This window comes from Sarcophilus harrisii, chromosome 4, assembly GCF_902635505.1.
Source record: "Sarcophilus harrisii chromosome 4, mSarHar1.11, whole genome shotgun sequence".
NCBI classification, from domain to species: domain Eukaryota; kingdom Metazoa; phylum Chordata; class Mammalia; order Dasyuromorphia; family Dasyuridae; genus Sarcophilus; species Sarcophilus harrisii.
Window position 1 is genome coordinate 454,607,016 of NC_045429.1, and position 17,157 is coordinate 454,624,172.

Genomic DNA, 17,157 nt, shown 5'->3' on the forward strand with positions numbered 1-17,157 from the left:
CAAAATATGAGCCAGGATTCCACCAGCAAAGAAAGAGAACCAGGGGCTTATCATTCTACCTGGGCTACCCCATCACAAGTGGGCAGCCTTCAGGCTAATGCTAACTGGTGAAATCACCCAATAGTAAGCCCAGCTACCAGGAAGAGTTCCTACCAGCAACTTCCCAATGGTGCTAGCATCCTCTTGGATCAGACAGTCCCCACAAATAGCCAATACTCCCACTTCCCCTCCCGCATTAAAGAGTCCACAACCTGGTTCTTGCCCATTTTTTCCATTTATTATTGCAGCAGACAAATGCTCTGAAGGTGCGACACTCACTCTTACCATGGCCTCTACTAATTCTCCACTAGTAACAGCCAGCAAGCCCTTTCTGGGAACAACTTGAACCATATGCTTTACTCTGGGTAAGAAATGATGACCGTTTCTGATTTCACAGGAATAACACACCCCAAAAACTGAAGGATAAAAAAACCGGGAAGGGGAAAGGTGCCTCAAAAAAGAAAATGCAAGAGGGACAATGGGACAATGGAGTAGCAACGTGCCAGGTGTGGGGAGTGGGGGTGGGAGTGGGGCTGAACCACATCCCTGCTCACTAGGCTGGCCCTGGCAGACTGCTCTTCCACGGAACGATAGCCGCGTCATGCCTCGCTGCGCGGAAGCTGGCTCCAGTGAGAGACGCCTCAGCTCTCCATTCGCAACAACAGGGGGTGGATGGAGCCAAGAGCACAGCTCTCCCAAGGAAACTGGTTGGACAGCCAGGACAAAGAAATATGGGGGGGAAACTTATCTAAAAGGGGGAAGAAATTGTTCTAATCAATACTGTGTCCATTTAGATATATATGTATATATAGATATATGAATTTTTTTTTTTTTTGGCTAGGAGAAATTTTAAATACTGCCAGTGGGGAGAAGTGGTGGGAAGAGGGAGAAGGGGAGGACATGAGCAGCTCTGGAAAATATCAGTGGTTCAAGAGTCTGAACAGCAGATGAGTTAAAAGGAATATGGACAAAACCCCACAAATACATGACCTAAAAAGATTTAAATCCATGGACACAGACGTGTACACGCACACCGGTGGGTGCCCCAGACTCACCCTCTGGCATTTCCACGGCAAATCGAGCCATACCCAGGAAAGAGCAAAGCTACTTCCCTTTGAGGGGCCCAAGTTTCAGTGGGAAGCTCTCTATGCGGCCCCTGGCTTCTCCTGTCCTGTTCATGTGGCTCAGGGCCAGGACCCGGGCTTCCCACTTCTCAAATCTGAATCATCCCCAAATTTCCTTAGGCACACCTGATTTTGCCAAGAATGGAAATGCACAACAACACTCACTCTCTCTCACACACACACACATACATGCACACACTCTCTATATATTTCATTTGTTTTTCCATTTGTTCTAATGAAAACCTTTAGGATGATTAAAAAAAATAACAAAAGTATCCCCAAACCAGTGGTGACTGGGGGTGCTGGAGAGGAAGAAACGATTCTAAGCCCAATGGGGAAATGCCTGTCACTCTCATCGGTTTCCTCTAAGATCAGTTGGTTGAGGGTCCCTACTTGGCCCCACCTCCCCCAACCCAGGCTTAGAGAACGCTTTCAAGAGAGGCCCTCATTTTAAGGCACTGCTAATCTTTGCTCCCAAGAGCTAAGTGGATCAGCGTAACTGGAAGGCTGCTGCAGGGTCCTAATCCAAGCGCTTAGGTGGGCCTTGGGGACTCATTCTACTTTCCCTAATTCAGTCCTTCTGGAGTTGAGAGGTCATTCAAACTTCTCAGACCAAGGATCTGGTCCATCTTAATGCTTGATGACAGAAGCTTTCAAAGGTTTCATCTGGGCATCCCGTGGACCAGCAGGTATTTACCAGAGTGGGCACCAAGCACAGAGGACTGCCGGGAAGGAGCTCTCCTGGCCAGCTGCAAACAGGCAGGAAAGGCGAGACTGTCATCAACAACGGCCAATGTGTCACCTCCGATGATGTCCGGGATCCTCCCACGGCACATCTTAAAATGCAGCCAGATCTGGCCTCCCAAAGTCCTCTCCCTCACCTTCCTGCTCAACGAGGGGAGAGCCGGCCCTCAGACCCGGGCCTCTCTCTCAGGGTCTCATGCCCTGCCCCCGGGGAAGCCCGACAGCCAGAGCTCAAGATGGGGCCCGGTTCCTGCGCAGAGGGGCCCGCACCTCCGCAAAACAGGAGCAGACACCGTGTCAGAGGCTGCGCCGTGCGCAGCCGTGCTGAAGAAGAAAGGAAGTGTCCTCGGAAGAGAGAGGGAAGGACTGGAGGCTGGCAGGAGGCCACACGGAGCCCTGGACAGTCACCAACACACCACTGACACGTTTAGAGGACAGAGGTGAGGATGAGGGAGAACGGGGGAGAAAAAAACCAAAACGTCCCAATAATTTAAAGGCAGCGCCAGAAAGGAGCACTTACAGAGAAGCATGGTGACTCTCTCCAACAGAAATTCTTCCCAGATGCACAGACATTCATAATACTGATAAACTCGCTGTCAACAGCTCTGGCACATACGTGTGTTCACAATACCCTTTGTGAAGTATAACAAGAGAGCAAGAGAGGGCCCAGAAGGCATGTGGACAACGGCACACACAGCAAATGAAAGGTTCAACTCTCCCCAGAGCCCCTTTTTAAAAAAAAGTCTGTCTATTACAAAGTCATCTTTTCTGTCTTTCTGCTTTATAAAGTCAGCGATGCCGGAGGGCGTCTAGTGGAATCCTTCCTCCAGGGATGAGTGCAAAAGGGGAGCCCATGGATCGGGGATGTCCCTTCAGTGAGCAGACGGAGGGAGCTGCTGGAGGCCTCCCATCCGTTTCAGACAGACAGACACACACATACAGAAAAGGATTATTGCCAGCTTGGGTACTTTCACAATGTGATTTTTGTATTTCGAAAACTTGAATTGTCCCTGAAAGAGAAAGTGGGAGAGAATGGAGGATTTAATACATAGGTCATCTAACACATATCCATACACAGAGTGGGGGGGAAAGCTGTGACCATCAGCTTTGGGGCCCTTAGTGACCCACCCCTGGCCCTTGCTTAGCGCCTCCCTGCTAAACTAACCCAGAGACACAGGGACCAGCATCCCCCCTTTCCATCCAAAGAACTCAGTTCAACAACTCCCAGCAGCTTAGGAAGAAGAGAGTAATACAGGAAGTGAGTCTGGCCTCTCCACTTTGGAAACTTGGATGCACTCGTTCTAATATTACAATAAGTCCTCCCCGTTTGATTTCCAAAAAAAAAGTTGCCTTTTTTGGGAGCCGATGGGCTTGCCTTCTCATGGATTTTTCTTCCTGAACACAGAGGTGTCTAAAATGCCAAGAGGAGCTGGTAAGAAAGGGAAAGGACCAGATCTGAGCACAGAAGCAGAGACAGAGATAGGTGGACCAAAGAAAAGTAACTGTTCCACAGTCTTTTCGGGTATGTTTCTGTTGGCAAAAGGTTTGGAGCCCGGGCGCTTCCCACACCGAGCTCCTCTCCCAGATTAAGGTAGTTTCACAAGAGCGTCATTAACTATTATAACCCCACCCTGCGATAACGTGGCTCAGCTGCCTGCCTGCCCGCCAATGTCTGGGGGGCTAACTGCCCCCTCTTAATGTTTCAACTGCTGCCATCTTTCCAGGAACCCATGATGGATGTTCAGTGGCTGATGCTTCTAACACCAAAGCGGATACACTATGGAACCCTACCTGAAGCCAAAGAGGTAAGAGAGTAAAAGTACCTAAAACACCATCAAAGACGCTGCTGCTGCTGCTGCTGCTGCTGCTGCTAGGAGTTATTTAAAGCACAGTAACTTGCTCTGTTCCACATCTTCATTGGCTGCCACCTCTAACCCAAGAGTCCAACTGCTGACATAGGTCAGTACGTAAAAGGAGGAAAGGTGAAAAGAAAGGAGAGGACATGGGAAGGGTTAGAGTAGGGGTGTCTTTTCTGAAGACATATTTTCTGAAGAAAATAAAATCATGTTTCTACCCAAACAGGTAGATGGGGAAAAGGCAGAAGAGAATGTGCCAGGCCCAGTTCCTTTTAGAATGTATGATTATCTCCAGGGGTAGGGGAGGAGCGCCAGTATCCGTCATACTGATAAGCAGCTAGTCTCTCAGGGACAACAGGTGAAGTGTTCAGCAGAGTGAAAACTGAAAACCTCAGTTCTCTTTACACATAATGTACAAAGACTTTACACACTATTTTGCCACGGAGAAATTTTAAAAGAAACGAAATAGCCGCCATTCCAAGAGGTCTATTCATAATCACAAAGGATGTCGTCTGTGGAATGGGGCCTGCAGACACATATTAAAAAATTAAGGTCAAGATCATGCTGGGTTGTAAAGAAAATGTGGGAGAGAAAGGAAGCAAATTCCCAATAATTTAACAAGTCTTTACCTAAAGCAGGGGGAAAAACCAGCCAGAAAGAATGTATTTAATTATAGGTAAAAGAATAAGATGAAAAAAAAATTTCAAGTTTTTGATAATTTTTAGAAAAGCTATTTCTATTCCCTCAAGATTGGCTCCTTTGAGATTTCTGAGCAAAAGCATCTTTTTTTTCTTATCAAAATCTGCATCTATCATTTTTATGTGAAATCGTAACAAAAGACTTCTGACTTTGAGGAGGGCCACGTTCTAGTTAACTATAATAGAAGAAATAAATCTCGGGCATGCTGTGCTTTCCCCTGTTCTAGTCCTGTCTGTCCCTTCCCTTTCCAGGTCTCCAAAGCTGGAGGTGCACTGTCTTCTTCAGATCATTTTTTAGTAACTTCTCGGTTTTTGCATGGTATCCTCCAGTAGAATATTAACTCCTTAGGGATAGGTCCTCGTTTTGTCTGAATCCCTAGCATCTGACACAGGCTTTGCACACAGAAGGCTTTAAATAAATGCTTGAACAGATGAAGAGAGGGAATGAAGGAATGGCAGGAGTGACAAGTGCTGCTGCTGAATGGCTGAATGGCAGAAGCAGACTGAACAGAGCGAGGTGGGAGGATCATTCCATGGCCTTCCTGAGGAAGCAGCAGGCTAAAGGGTGGCTCAGAACCAAACGTGGCATGTGCCAGGGCGTCTGCTTCCCCTCCCTTACAGCTCCGCTGTGCTCCTGCCTGACCCAGACACCTGGCGGCAGATGCGCAGACATGGCGTTCCATGGCACTGGGGGAGAGGGTTGGATTCCCTTCTGCCTTGCTGTCTGTGCCCCTCCCCCCACGAGCAGTGTAGACACAGGAAGGCCGACATGGAAGCTGGGTCTGTGGCCATGTGACCTTGGCCTGATACTTCACTTCTCTAGGCTTCCTTTCAAGCCTTTAGCTCCCAGAGCGGAAGGCGAGGCCGTGGAAGATGGACAAGCTAACTTGGGTTCCCAGGAGCGCCACCATCCAGGATGGGCTTTTTTGGGCCTTCTTCAGCCTGGGGCTGCCCCTTGCAGCAGGACCCACTCCACTGTTCTGGGGACACGGAGGGCAGAGGGCCTGCACTCAAACAGGACTTGGAACAAGTGGGAGACAAAGAAATCCCCGAGAACAATCTCCCCGAGCTAGCCTAGGCACACCCCCTGCCCCGGAGGCCCCAGGACAGAGAATTCATCACCCTCCCTCCGTCTCCTCCCAGAGACCTGGATCACCGCTGGGAATTCCACTCGGCTCCGGGCCCAGAGGGCTTGGCCCTGGAAGCGAGGTGGCTCCCACTGAATCGGTTCTGACTTCTCAGGAGCACCTCAGGAAGGGCTAACTACAGTCCTGGGTGCCCCAGCCTCCAGAGAAATGCTCTCCAGCTACCAACTCCCATCCATCAGTCCAGCTTGGATTCTTCCTCACTTCCTGGAAAAAACTGTGGTCCTTTCCTAGGGAGAGGGAAGCAACAGCCCCCACAGCTCCGACTCCCAAGTCTTCAAGTTCCCCCTTGACCACTGCCCGGGGTTCCTGACCCAGAAAGGGTTCCTGCCACAGGGGTACCGGCCCCTTCCTGCATCTGCTCGAGCCAGTGGCGTCCCGCAGGAGCCACAGTAAAGGCGCAGTATCTGCACCGAGGCCAAAAGGGAACAGGCTACAACCCATATTCCAGCTGCAAACGAGGCAGAGCTCAGATGCTAACTCAGACAAAGGGGAGTCTTCTCTCCCATCAGAGAGGATTTCTCTATAAAAACCAGCGTTCACTTGTTTGTGGATCAAGAACTACTCGGGGGTAAAGGATGGAGAGGGACACTGAGCAACCGGAAAGCTAAGGAGCCCAGCAAACAACACTCACACCAGGAAGCATCATGTGAGGAGAGAGGGAAACATGCTTTCAGGGCACTTCAAGAGTGCACAGGGAACAGCATTTCCCATCTGGGATCTAAGCCACTGGAGCTCCCTACAGCAAAGCCACCAGGAGCCTCGGGGCCCCCGGCTCCCCTTCTGTAGTCATGCTCTCGCATGCAGCGGGCCAGGCAGGGCAAGAACGCTTGCTTCATTGGGACATCTCGGGGACTAGGAGGTGACGGGCAAAATGCTGACATGTTCTCGGCCCTCAGGTAAGAAATGGAGTCCAAGGGCATGTTATCGAGGGGCCACCGGGGTGCCCTCACCCAGCCTCCCAAGGGCTTCGCTTCCCTCCCAGGCACCCTTAATGTGAGCCGGCCCAGGAAGAGGAGGCAGTCAGTGCAGAGAATTCAAGTCCCACTTTGGGCCTGTGTCCCTCTTGGAATCACTAGAATGCCCTCGCTTCCTTTCACACATGGAAGGGCTGGTCTTGGCAAACACAAAGAACTCCCCAAGGTGATGCTTGTCGGCAACGAGGCTCAGCTTCTCCCCCCCCCCCCCCCCCCCGTGGGTCCCTCTCTCCACAGCTACAGCTGCCTCAGAGCTCTGGTCCGTTCCCCTGAATCAACTTTCCGCCCCTAACCAGGAAAACACCAGGAACATGTATTTTCACACCCCAGATGTGATTGTTCTGGCTACAAGACAATACCTACACAACACAAGCAAATGGGAGACGTACCTCTCACCTGCCCCCCAGGAACAAGTGGGGTGCTGCCCTTTAAAGCACAGGATGCTGTCAAATACATAGGGTAAAAAATGATCACAGCAGAACAAGGGGAGCACCATCTACAGGACAGGTCTCCGTGGTTTTGGTTAATGAGATCAGGAGACCCAGGACAGCAGGGCAGGAATGGGGCCCCCCTCTTTCGAGAGAAGCCCGGCAGGGAGAGGTATGTCACCGAGTCACAGAGAAGACAGATGAGGCCCTACCCTGGTGTGAGAGACAGAGAGGGGGAGCGTCCGATCAGCGGCCGCTGCTGTTCACCAGGCCATGAAACTCCTCCCAGGCCCTGGCAAGCCAGAGACAAAAAAACATAAGAGCACGGTTCAGATCACAAGCTTTGAACAGAACAGATAACAGTCCCCATACCCCCCAACCAGAGGTGCCCACCCCTCCTCAGAAAGTCGGAGGGCCCAGCAGAGGCAGCGCTCGGGCCGGGAGAAACCAAGGGGACCAGGGCCACCTCACCGCGTCTGAGCGGCCCCTTCCAGAGAGAAACTGGGTCATCCCCGATTTGTTCCAGCCGGTCGGTCTGGCCCTCCCTGTGCTCTTCCTGAGAGTTCCACAAGCAGCAGCTTAGGGCAGTGGCACAGAGGAGGCCCTTAATACAGGTTGGTCGTCTGACACGGTGCAGGAGGAGCCCATGATGGCCAGCAGGGCTTCTCTTCGGAGGGAAGCAACATTGCATCCCGCTCCGCGGAGTCGGGCAGGAAAACCATAAAAATAGCCCTGTGACGAACGCCCTGCCGTTTAAGCTACCTGGACTAACCGGCATTCAAAGCTGTTTGAGAACACAGTTCGTTCTAGCTTTCAAGTACAGCTTGAGCCCCCACGGTGAAGGAAGAAACGGTGTGATTAAAGGATGGGGAGCTTCTCAAGGGCAGGAACTGTCTTCTCTATACTGTATTCCTATTCCCCACATACAAGCCCAGCACCTCAAACGTGGAAGGCGTTCACTAAGCATCTACTGAATGCAGGGAGGTGAATGCTTCCCCCCACCCTAAACACCAAAGCACTGCCCTATTCTGTGCTGAAGTTTATCTTCAAAGGTAACTTCCTGGCTTTTTGGCCAAGTCCCGTTTTGCCCCATTCCAAATCAAATTAAGATTTCTTAAGAACAAGTGTTCAAATCGAAAGGGATCACTGACCTAGACTTGTGCAATACACTCATGGTCTAGTCTCTTAATAAGACCAGCTGAAGGAGAAGGGCTAAAACTATCACATTACTACCATTGCCACTGACCATCTCTCCTGGGCTGGCCATTCCGGTGATTCGTTGCATGACTGAAATTCTTTGAGCAGACTAGCATTACTCTTGATCAAAAGTCTCATTTATTTCTAAGTCAGAGCAACATATTCCTTGGCAAGGGTGAGGACGGTTAGGGGGAGGCAGGGTGATTAGAAAGTGGAGGCAAACCTGGATTTCCACCCAAGTGACCAGTCAGGACTTAACTGGGCGAGAATTACAATGGGAGGAAACCAAGCCATTGTGTTCTCCCAACAAACTTGACTGCTACAACCGAGGCCCTGTGGTTCCATTATAGGAGACAGCAAAAGAATAATGTGCAATACCTCATGTACTACTTCATCAAGCGAGGATAACCAGACCGTCTTGCTAAAGGGAAAGCAGGAAGGCAAGTTCCAACATGCAGGTTTATTAACATCCAGATTATTATGATTTTCAAAGTGGCAAAGGGTGGGGCAAAAATTTTAAAATCAATCCAATAGTTCAGAGAAATTTTTACTTTGTGGTTCTTGGACTAAAATCCCACTATAAATTGCTGGGAATGTATCCTGAGGACTCCAACTTGTTACCAGGGCTAAAGATAGTCACGCCTTCCCCCCTCCTCCCAAGTTACAAGTGCCACGCTTAAACTACCTCATCTATAAAAAGGGGAATCTCTCCTGTTGCTCCCAAAGTCTGAACCGTCCCTATCATATCTACCCCAACTCTTTCCCAATGTACTCCAAGTGGCTCTTTAGAGCCTTCATATGGGAAAATTAAAACAAAAATGCAGAGCAAGACCCAGCCAGCTAGCCAGCCACTGTCCTCAGAATGTATACCCCAATGATGCCTCCCACTGGCAGCTCCCACTGGCCTTTGAGGCAGAGGTGAAGATTCTAGCTGCTCTTCTCTGGCACATCATACAAACTGGCTTCCAAACAAAAAAGTGCTTACTTTAAACACCAACAAGTACAAGCCTGATGACCAGACCATCACTGCGACCACATCTACTAGGGAAATGAAGTCTCAACAATCCCAGATTATCTGCCAATTTAGGAGAGAAGAAACTGCCCTTGTAGACTCACTCTGCTCTACCTTCTCTCCTAGGATTTAGGGCCCTGTCTTAACATGTCTTTAAACACTAACAAGAAAGGGCTCAGGGTCTTTCCTCATCAGAGCTCAAAAAAAGCAAAGTTGCCAGTGTCCAAAACTGAATCCAGGATCATGAAGTTAAAGCTGGAAAGAATGAGAGAAGACTGAGCTGACTGAGCCGATTTTGAATGAAACAAAGAATAATCCAAATCAGAAACCTCCTTTCAGACCAGCCTTCATCCTCAATGGCACTACTCTAGCTGGGAAATGTCAGAAATTTGAGCCCAGAGTAGCAGTCAGCATGGATCCTTCGGGTGCCTATTCCAGCACTAGATACAGAATTGATCTGAGATGAAGATGAAGAAATGGGTCAGGTTTAAGAAGTCTGTCATGAAACTCTAGTCAGTCCATCTGAACATGAGATGAGAGAAGGGGAATCACCCCCCATGTGCTGGGTTATTGTCCCTAAAGTCAAAGAGGCCAGAGAACATCCATCCCCCTTTGACCCCTGTCTGGGCCAGATCAGTCTGGGCCATCCTTCTTGTCTTGAAATTGAGAACTGTACTGGCAGTCACTTCATGGACCCGAGATCTGTGCCCTGCCCCAACAGCTCTGATTCCCTAGAACTGGAAGGTTCTGATAATGCTTCTTTGGCTGGCTAAATATAAATCCTCTTCAAATCAAAGTGGCAATGTTCCCTTGACGTTCACAATGGCCTGAAAAGAGGCACAAAATGCTAGCTAAGAACCTCCACATAATTAAAGGGCCTGACATATTGAGCATTATTTCAATTTAATAAGTCTCCTGGGTATTGCTTCACAAGCCTGTTCTACCTGTAACGAAACAACTTCTAGAAATAAAGCACCGTGGCTGTTGTAAAAGATAAGTCTGGGTACAGATGCTATCCCATGCTTAACTTAAGATACATGTTCCATCAAGTACTTGACTCCTGAGCACCAAAGATGACTGCTCAGTCATGGAGAAGAGTCTCATGTGCCACTGGGCTCTTTCTAGCTGACCATAATGTACCTGAGCAATGAGGTCAAAGAGGAAAAGAACAGAAGGCCCGCACATGGCTTGTGGTAAGGACATGGAGAAGGGAGAAGAGAAGCCTGGAAGAAGGAAAGATTAAACAATAGTTAAGAAAATGAGGGCAAACACAATAAAGGAAAGAAAAAGCCAATAATAGAAAAATCCTCTAAAAACTCCTCCTTCTTGCAAAAGCCTCCTTTCTCCACTTCTGGCAGCCCTTGCACCAGGTCCCTTTCAGGACACTGGACAGTTCTCTTCTTCACTTTCTGCACAATTCACCTGGCCTAGGAAGTACAAAGCCTCATCAGGCTAAGAATTTGAGAGAACAGAGCAAAGCATAAGTAAATTCTAATTTTCATCCATGTGGGGCAAAGAAATCCCCCAATTATCTGGTGCCTTCTTACCAGGTCTCACTCTGCTAGGCGATCACCAAGTCCATCAACACCACGAGTCACACTACACTTAAAAGGAAAGCAGCCCTCACTTAGGATATTTAATCACTACTGCATATACTTTGTGATCCTTGGGAGGAGGTGAGGAGAGGGCAGAAAGAGAGGAGAAAGGTCACAGAAAGCATAAGAAAGGATTCCAATTCACTGCTGCATCCTGTAAACAGAAACTGGGCCTTGGAGATCCTGGTGGTTCCCGCAACCACCATAACCATGGAAACAACACATGTCACAGGGTCATAGAGTCCAGGGCCTGGGTACATCCAGTGTTCCTCCCAGCCCGGCCAGGGTAGACCAGCAGCCAGCACAATAAAACGACAATGACCACTTTGGGAAAGTTAATTACTATGGCCACACTCAATTTGTAGTTCAGTTGAGAAGGCTTTGAAGGGTTGCCTGAAAGGCTATCCAGTGCTTGTGGGGATGCCCCGGGATGGCACCAGAGCTCCGTAAAGAAAGGGCTAAGCAACTAGAAGGAAGCTTCCTCAAGTTCTATTTTTAGGCTTAGAGAAGCAAGTCTGCCTCGGCTTCAGCAAACAAGCAAAAGCAGTAAGCCTATCTACAAGCAGAAGCAGAAGCCAGGACCCACCTCTGGGGTCTCCCTCCCGTGGAGCCAGTTCACAAGGGACAAAGATGGAGGCAAGAAAAATCCAGGGGCTCAAGCAAGGGGGCCCTCCTCACCCCTCCCAGGCTGCAACCTGGACAAAGTAGAGACAGAGAAGATCTGGGCTGGGCCAAGAAGCAAAGCGGAGGGTCCCCAACTATGGCGGCTCAAAGGTTTTCGTCAAGCAGGAAAATCCTGCTCACGCAAAGCCAAGACGCAGCAGACACCTAAGGGCACACAGAGTGAAGCAGGGTTTGCACTTCCCTATCTCCAAGCAAGTGATTCATTAAAGTGAAGGCAAGCTGAGAAAGTGAGCAAGACAAGACGTGAGACTCCCCCTCTCTGGATCTACTGGAAGTGGGGTCCTAACATCACTTTCACCACCCGAGTCTCCAGGGTGGCTTGATGGGACCTAACTCACTGGGAGCCTCCCAGGGTGCCCTCCTTCTCTCAGGCCCTGGGGACTGGAGGCAGCGGCCGCTCTCGGGCATCACATCTGGGGCACGGCATTGTTCCCTGGGACAGCACTACAGAGGAGAAGCCTAGGCTGTCTCCTAATCCAGGGAGTGAGGCCGCTTCTTTGAGGCACCAGAAAGAGCAAGATCATGAGACAAACTAGTTTCGCACCATTTATTGAGTGATCTCAGCTGTCACTGTGGCTGTGTCAGCCTGTACTGAAAACAGAAGATGCTCTTCCAACTCCTGTTGTCCGGGACAGAAGTATCTTCCAGGTGGCACGCCAACAGAACAAGAGACTCCGATGATGCCAGCTGCGACGACGGTGCCATCCAGTAAGGGACAGGGTCATGGCACATTCAACCGCGTCTTCCAGAGGTTATGAAAAAGGAGCCTTTGGGGGCCCAGCCTGCCTGGCATTCTAATGGAAGTGCAAAAAGTTGGCATATTGGGAGGGGAAGGAGAGGGAGAATGGCGTCTGGGTCCCAAGGTGGGCTTTTTGGGTCCCCAGGGTTGTAGGGCAGGAACATGTGGAGGCAGGCCTCTGTCCCGGAAGTGACAGGATATACCCGGTCACTTTCTCTACAAGTCTGAGATATCCTGCCAATAGGCCGGCTCCCCTAGGATTGCTACCCATGTCTCTGTGGCACAGAGGCGGGACTGCTTCAGGGCACTGGGACAGTGCAGAGGCAGAGAGGGGAGAGAGGAGCTCATGGCCTTCCTCTCTCTTTAAAAATCTTTCTCTGAACAGAACAGGTAGTAGTGCCCAGACAAATGCAGGTGCGGGTCTATACTCAGTCTGGCCAAAGGAAGCAAATTATCAATATCCTAAAAACAAAGAGTAAGAAAAACCAACCTAGATAAAAGCAACGCTAATCTAGAAAGACTAAGACAAGGGACGGGGGCACCGGCTGGCTGGTGGCTCTCGGGCTAATGACCAACTCCCCTTTTGGGTACCTTAGCCCACTGCTGGGACGTTCAATGAAAGCAGGCCACTGAAATGCACAGAAGCACATACAACACACAGTGGCAGACACAGGGTCAGGGTCTGTCTGAGGAAAAAGGCTCCCAGTCTGCTGCTGAGGTAGGTGGCAGGATCCCGGCTGCCTGAGGGGTTAGAGGCCCAGGGGCTCCGCTGACTTAACCCAGCTCCACACCCCCAGCATCTTCTGTCAGTGCCCAGGGAGACAATTTCCCAAGAGGCTGGACTGCTGTAAACAACTGGTGGGCTCATGATTGGTCTTTAATAAGTAGAATAACATGATGGTGATAATAATAATACTTGTCACTGCCAGAGCATCCTCCATTGGAGGAACTCAGATCAATTTACAGACATTAATTCAGCCTCACAACAACCCTGTGAGGTAGGTTAAGTATTATTACCCCCCATTTTACAGATGGGGCAACTGAAGCACAGACAGGCAGAGAGACCTACCAAAAGCATACAGCAAAGTCATGGTCAAAGGGCGGCATTCCACCCAGGAGCCTCGCCTCCTATTGGTCAGCTCTCCTTCCCAAGAGGAGATGAGCTAATGGCTTTTATTGGTTTTTTACTGTCCTTATGAATAATACCCTGTCTCTGAAAAGGCATCCCTGGCCAGTGAGATTTCCTATGTGTAAAGGGCTCCATTTCCTGAGATTCCCTTCCACCTCAGACCTTTGCTCCCCAATTCAGGCCCCACGGAACCACCTGCACGGAGTCCTTGGCACTCTCAGCTCGATACAAAAGGAAATGACATCACCACCCTGGGAGGAAGGCAAATGCCCAGGGTGATGAAAACAGAGTGAAGCTAAGGAGTTAAAACTACAGGGTGGGTGAGGATAGGGATCTACTACCTCCAAACAGCAGCAAGAAAAAGCAGAGAGACCCTTGTCTTCCTTTTGAGGAAAAAGATTAGAAAGACTGAAAAGATAAGCCTACGTAACAATAAGCCTAGGTTAATACAAAATGGGTTTAAAGAAAAGATCTCTATTACACAGCCCACGTTTCCCTGCGTGGCTGCCCACAGAGAGCCGCCACAAATCCCCCACAGCACTGGTGTCTAAGCCTGGCCCTTCTCCACACGTCAGCCTCCTGCACAATCACGCTCACGTGGGCACATGCCTGTTTCTGCTGAGCTCAGGGACATCCCCGGCCCCCCCACAACACGTACTTGATGCTGTCGGTGTGTGTTTTGTACTCCATGATGGTGTTGGGAGGTAGGTTAAGCACTCGACGTAGCGTGTCCCGGATCCGGGCCGTGGTTGCCTGGTCACTGGCTGTCTTGTTCCATATTGAAATAATGTCCTCCTAGAAGAACAGAGCACGTGATCAAAGCAAAGAGAGGACAGCACAGAAACCGAAGGCAGTGAACACACCCTGCAAGATAGGACCAATTCAGGGCAATTTACCTGGAAACGGACAGAGACGACTGCCCCACATATCTCCTCGCCCACCATGAACTGTTCTCCCAACATGGCAAGTATAAGATTCTCCCAGCACCGTGATGCTAAGCCCTTGCGGAGTCGAATAATCCATTTGCCGCCATTTTTATTTGCATCATCCTATAAAAAAGAGGATGAAAACGTAAAAAAAAAAAAAAAAAAAAAAAAGGCCTCCAAGCCTTTATACCTAAGATAGTAAAGATCCCAGACCAACTCCAGGAAGAATCATCATCTTTCCAAGCACTCAATTCTCCAGGAGAAAAAGGTAAAAACACGGGCACTCTAAACTACAAGTCATAACACACAGTGTTGCGTCCAACACTCTTCTGTTCTAAAAAAGTTTCTCAGGAAACAAAAAGACTTGAAGGGAACAGGATTAATTACTGAGTCCCAAACTGAGAGGTTTGGAATCCAGAGTTGAATAAAGGGAGTAGGCCACTAGCTCAGTCTCAAGTTACTCATGGGGACTTTTATGTGATGTGTTCTAGCAACACCCACATCCTGCTCCGGCTCCTCCTGTCACCTGATCCTAACTGACGGGAGACACTGACGGCATTCCTAGCAACAGATGGGAAGACTGCAGAGCGTGGTGGCAGAGGACCCGGGGGAAGGTGTCCCTCCGCCACCAGGAAGCGAGCAGCACCAACTCACCCACTCTGCCTCTGGTCTATGTGGCCGGGGTTTGATTCCTTTGATGTGTGTGCCACATTTACCAACCCAAAGAAACGCACCACCAGGTAGTTTCTTACCTCAAAAGGTATCCTATTAAGTATTCACTGAGCTCTGGTTCTCAGAAAACAAAATCCTTTTGAGACAAAGCTTTTAAAACCCCCAGAACCCATCACTGCTGCCAGAAGCAAGCCCACACTCCTCAAAGCTAACCCTAATGTCCAAATCACAAAATGTACTCACCTCCCACATGGGTTTGATCCCCTCTTTGAAGAGATGGAAGTCACTATGGCCTGTCAGGTCCCCGGGACGTACCATGTGGCTATAAAACCTCCAGAACTGCTCCACCTGTGGAGACACCCCAGTTAGCACACGTTAACATGCCAGATTGTCATAAGGCCACTTCCTACCAATACCTAGCAAGTGAATGCTTTTGTTTCCTGGTCAGAAAACATGCACGTGCCCTCTCCTAATCTGTGGCAGACCTCATATTCTCTCCCTTATTTCAACAGTCCCTCCTCAAGCAAAACTCACCCCTATGAAACCTTGCCTTCCACCTGGTTCCAGCTGCCCCAGTCACTCCAACAAGCCCATTATGCACACACTGCAGAGCTGTTATGGACCCCTAACTTTTTTCTGTTAGCCTTGTGCTTATGTGTATTTCTTAGTATTCTTTCTCCCAGTGGATTTGAGTGGTTCCCAGGATGAAAAGCCTTTCTTAAAAAAGTTAGTGCAACACTCTGCAAACAGCTGGTGCTAGAGAAATTCTAACTTAAAGAAAAGTATATTGAGAAAAACAAGAACGTGGGGCAATCCAAAAACAGGCAAAAGCACTGGCCCGAGCTCTACCTTATTCTTTGCAGAACACAACAGAATGGTCAAGAAATTACTGACAAGCCCCACGCCAAAACTGCCGGACAGGCTCACCGGGCACCAAACATGATCAGAGAGCAAGGCCGTCTTTCTAGTTCCGGTTAACACCTAAGATTAAACAAACTCTACAATATATGAAATTACCATTCTTCATATACGAAGTTCTACAAGCAAGTTTTTCAGATTTTAACTCGAAATACAACCAGCTCTACAACCTCAATGCAATTTTTGGTTCTCCCCAAGTTGGGAGCTCTCAAGGATTTAGAATGTGGTAGCTGTACATGCAATGCTCAGGCGATCATATACAGACCCCTAAGTGGTTACTTTCAAAGTAAATATATGAAGCTTTATTGTCCAAAGGACAGGGTTCCTCCATTTGCCTACCTTTTCCCTGTGTGACTGTTACTCAGTGTACTAATTAGAACCCTTTCTTACAACTCAGAGCAATGAAGAGAGCTGCTGAAGAAACAGGCAAAAACTAGAGGTGTCAAACTCACAAATTTTTATACACCGAACCAAATTAAAATGTTAATTGGGAATGTTTTCCAGAATCAATAAAGATATTATGCAATATATGTAACACAAATCTGTGGTTTTCTTAATCAAAACCTGGTCTATTTGATGTCAGTGCTATAAAAGACCAGAAGTTCTTTTTTTCACCTCCAAGCCCCTATGCTCAGTTATGTGGATTTCCAAATTCTTGAACAGAATAGTAAATACAGAGAGTGAAAATACTCTACGAAAGCTTCTTGGAAGAGGAAGAAATGTTCATGATGATTCCAAGGAGCCTAAGACACTACAAAATGCAAATGTGTATGATTTTAGAAGGACAATTTTTCGTAAATGAATTTGATACTTTCAACTTTTTATAGAACATTCATTTCCAAATGTGCCCCTCCTTCTTCTTTTCTCAGCAAAACCCACCAAGAATGAAAAAGAGCTTAAATGGAAATTCTTTACTATGCCAAGGAAATGAAGCACTAAACATCTCCTAAGAGTCAATGTCCCATGATTCTTTTCAAAGGAATACCAACCTAAAGGCACAGGCCCTATCCTACCCCTTCCTGCCCCTACCTGGAGCCTTTTCTGAGAGGACCCGCCAACGGGGACCCTTCAGCTCATCTTTATATAATGTCTAGTGTTCGCTAACACAAGTACACAACGCTAATACAAGTTCACCACAGGTACAAGTTTTTCTTCAAAGACTAACCTCCTTCAGATCAGGGCCTCTGAGCCTGGGCCATGTTACAAGAAGGATAAGCCCGCATTCTAATGATACCTGGAGCTCCCTCAATACAGCAATACAGCAATCACTTTAA

At 48.7% G+C, this 17,157-nt stretch overlaps 1 protein-coding gene across 10 annotated transcripts in view; it reads right to left on the reverse strand.

Moving 5' to 3' along the window:
• The window catches only part of EIF4E2 (eukaryotic translation initiation factor 4E family member 2), a 44,063-nt gene that overhangs the window by 21,758 nt on the left and 5,148 nt on the right, over positions 1–17,157 (reverse strand). For 5 of the 10 annotated variants that reach the window (XM_031968138.1, XM_031968131.1, XM_031968137.1 and 2 more), the window contains 4 exons: positions 15,209–15,313; positions 14,264–14,416; positions 14,026–14,162; positions 12,033–12,293 (listed from right to left, as the gene is read on the reverse strand). In XM_031968138.1, coding sequence (XP_031823998.1) covers positions 12,221–12,293; positions 14,026–14,162; positions 14,264–14,416; positions 15,209–15,313 — 468 coding nt within the window. In that variant the 3' untranslated portion in view covers positions 12,033–12,220. Of the gene's footprint in view, positions 1–311; positions 2,918–7,223; positions 7,304–12,032; positions 12,294–14,025; positions 14,163–14,263; positions 14,417–15,208; positions 15,314–17,157 lie in introns of those variants that run through there. The other 5 variants (XM_031968134.1, XM_031968132.1, XM_031968136.1 and 2 more) reach the window with 3 other exon arrangements.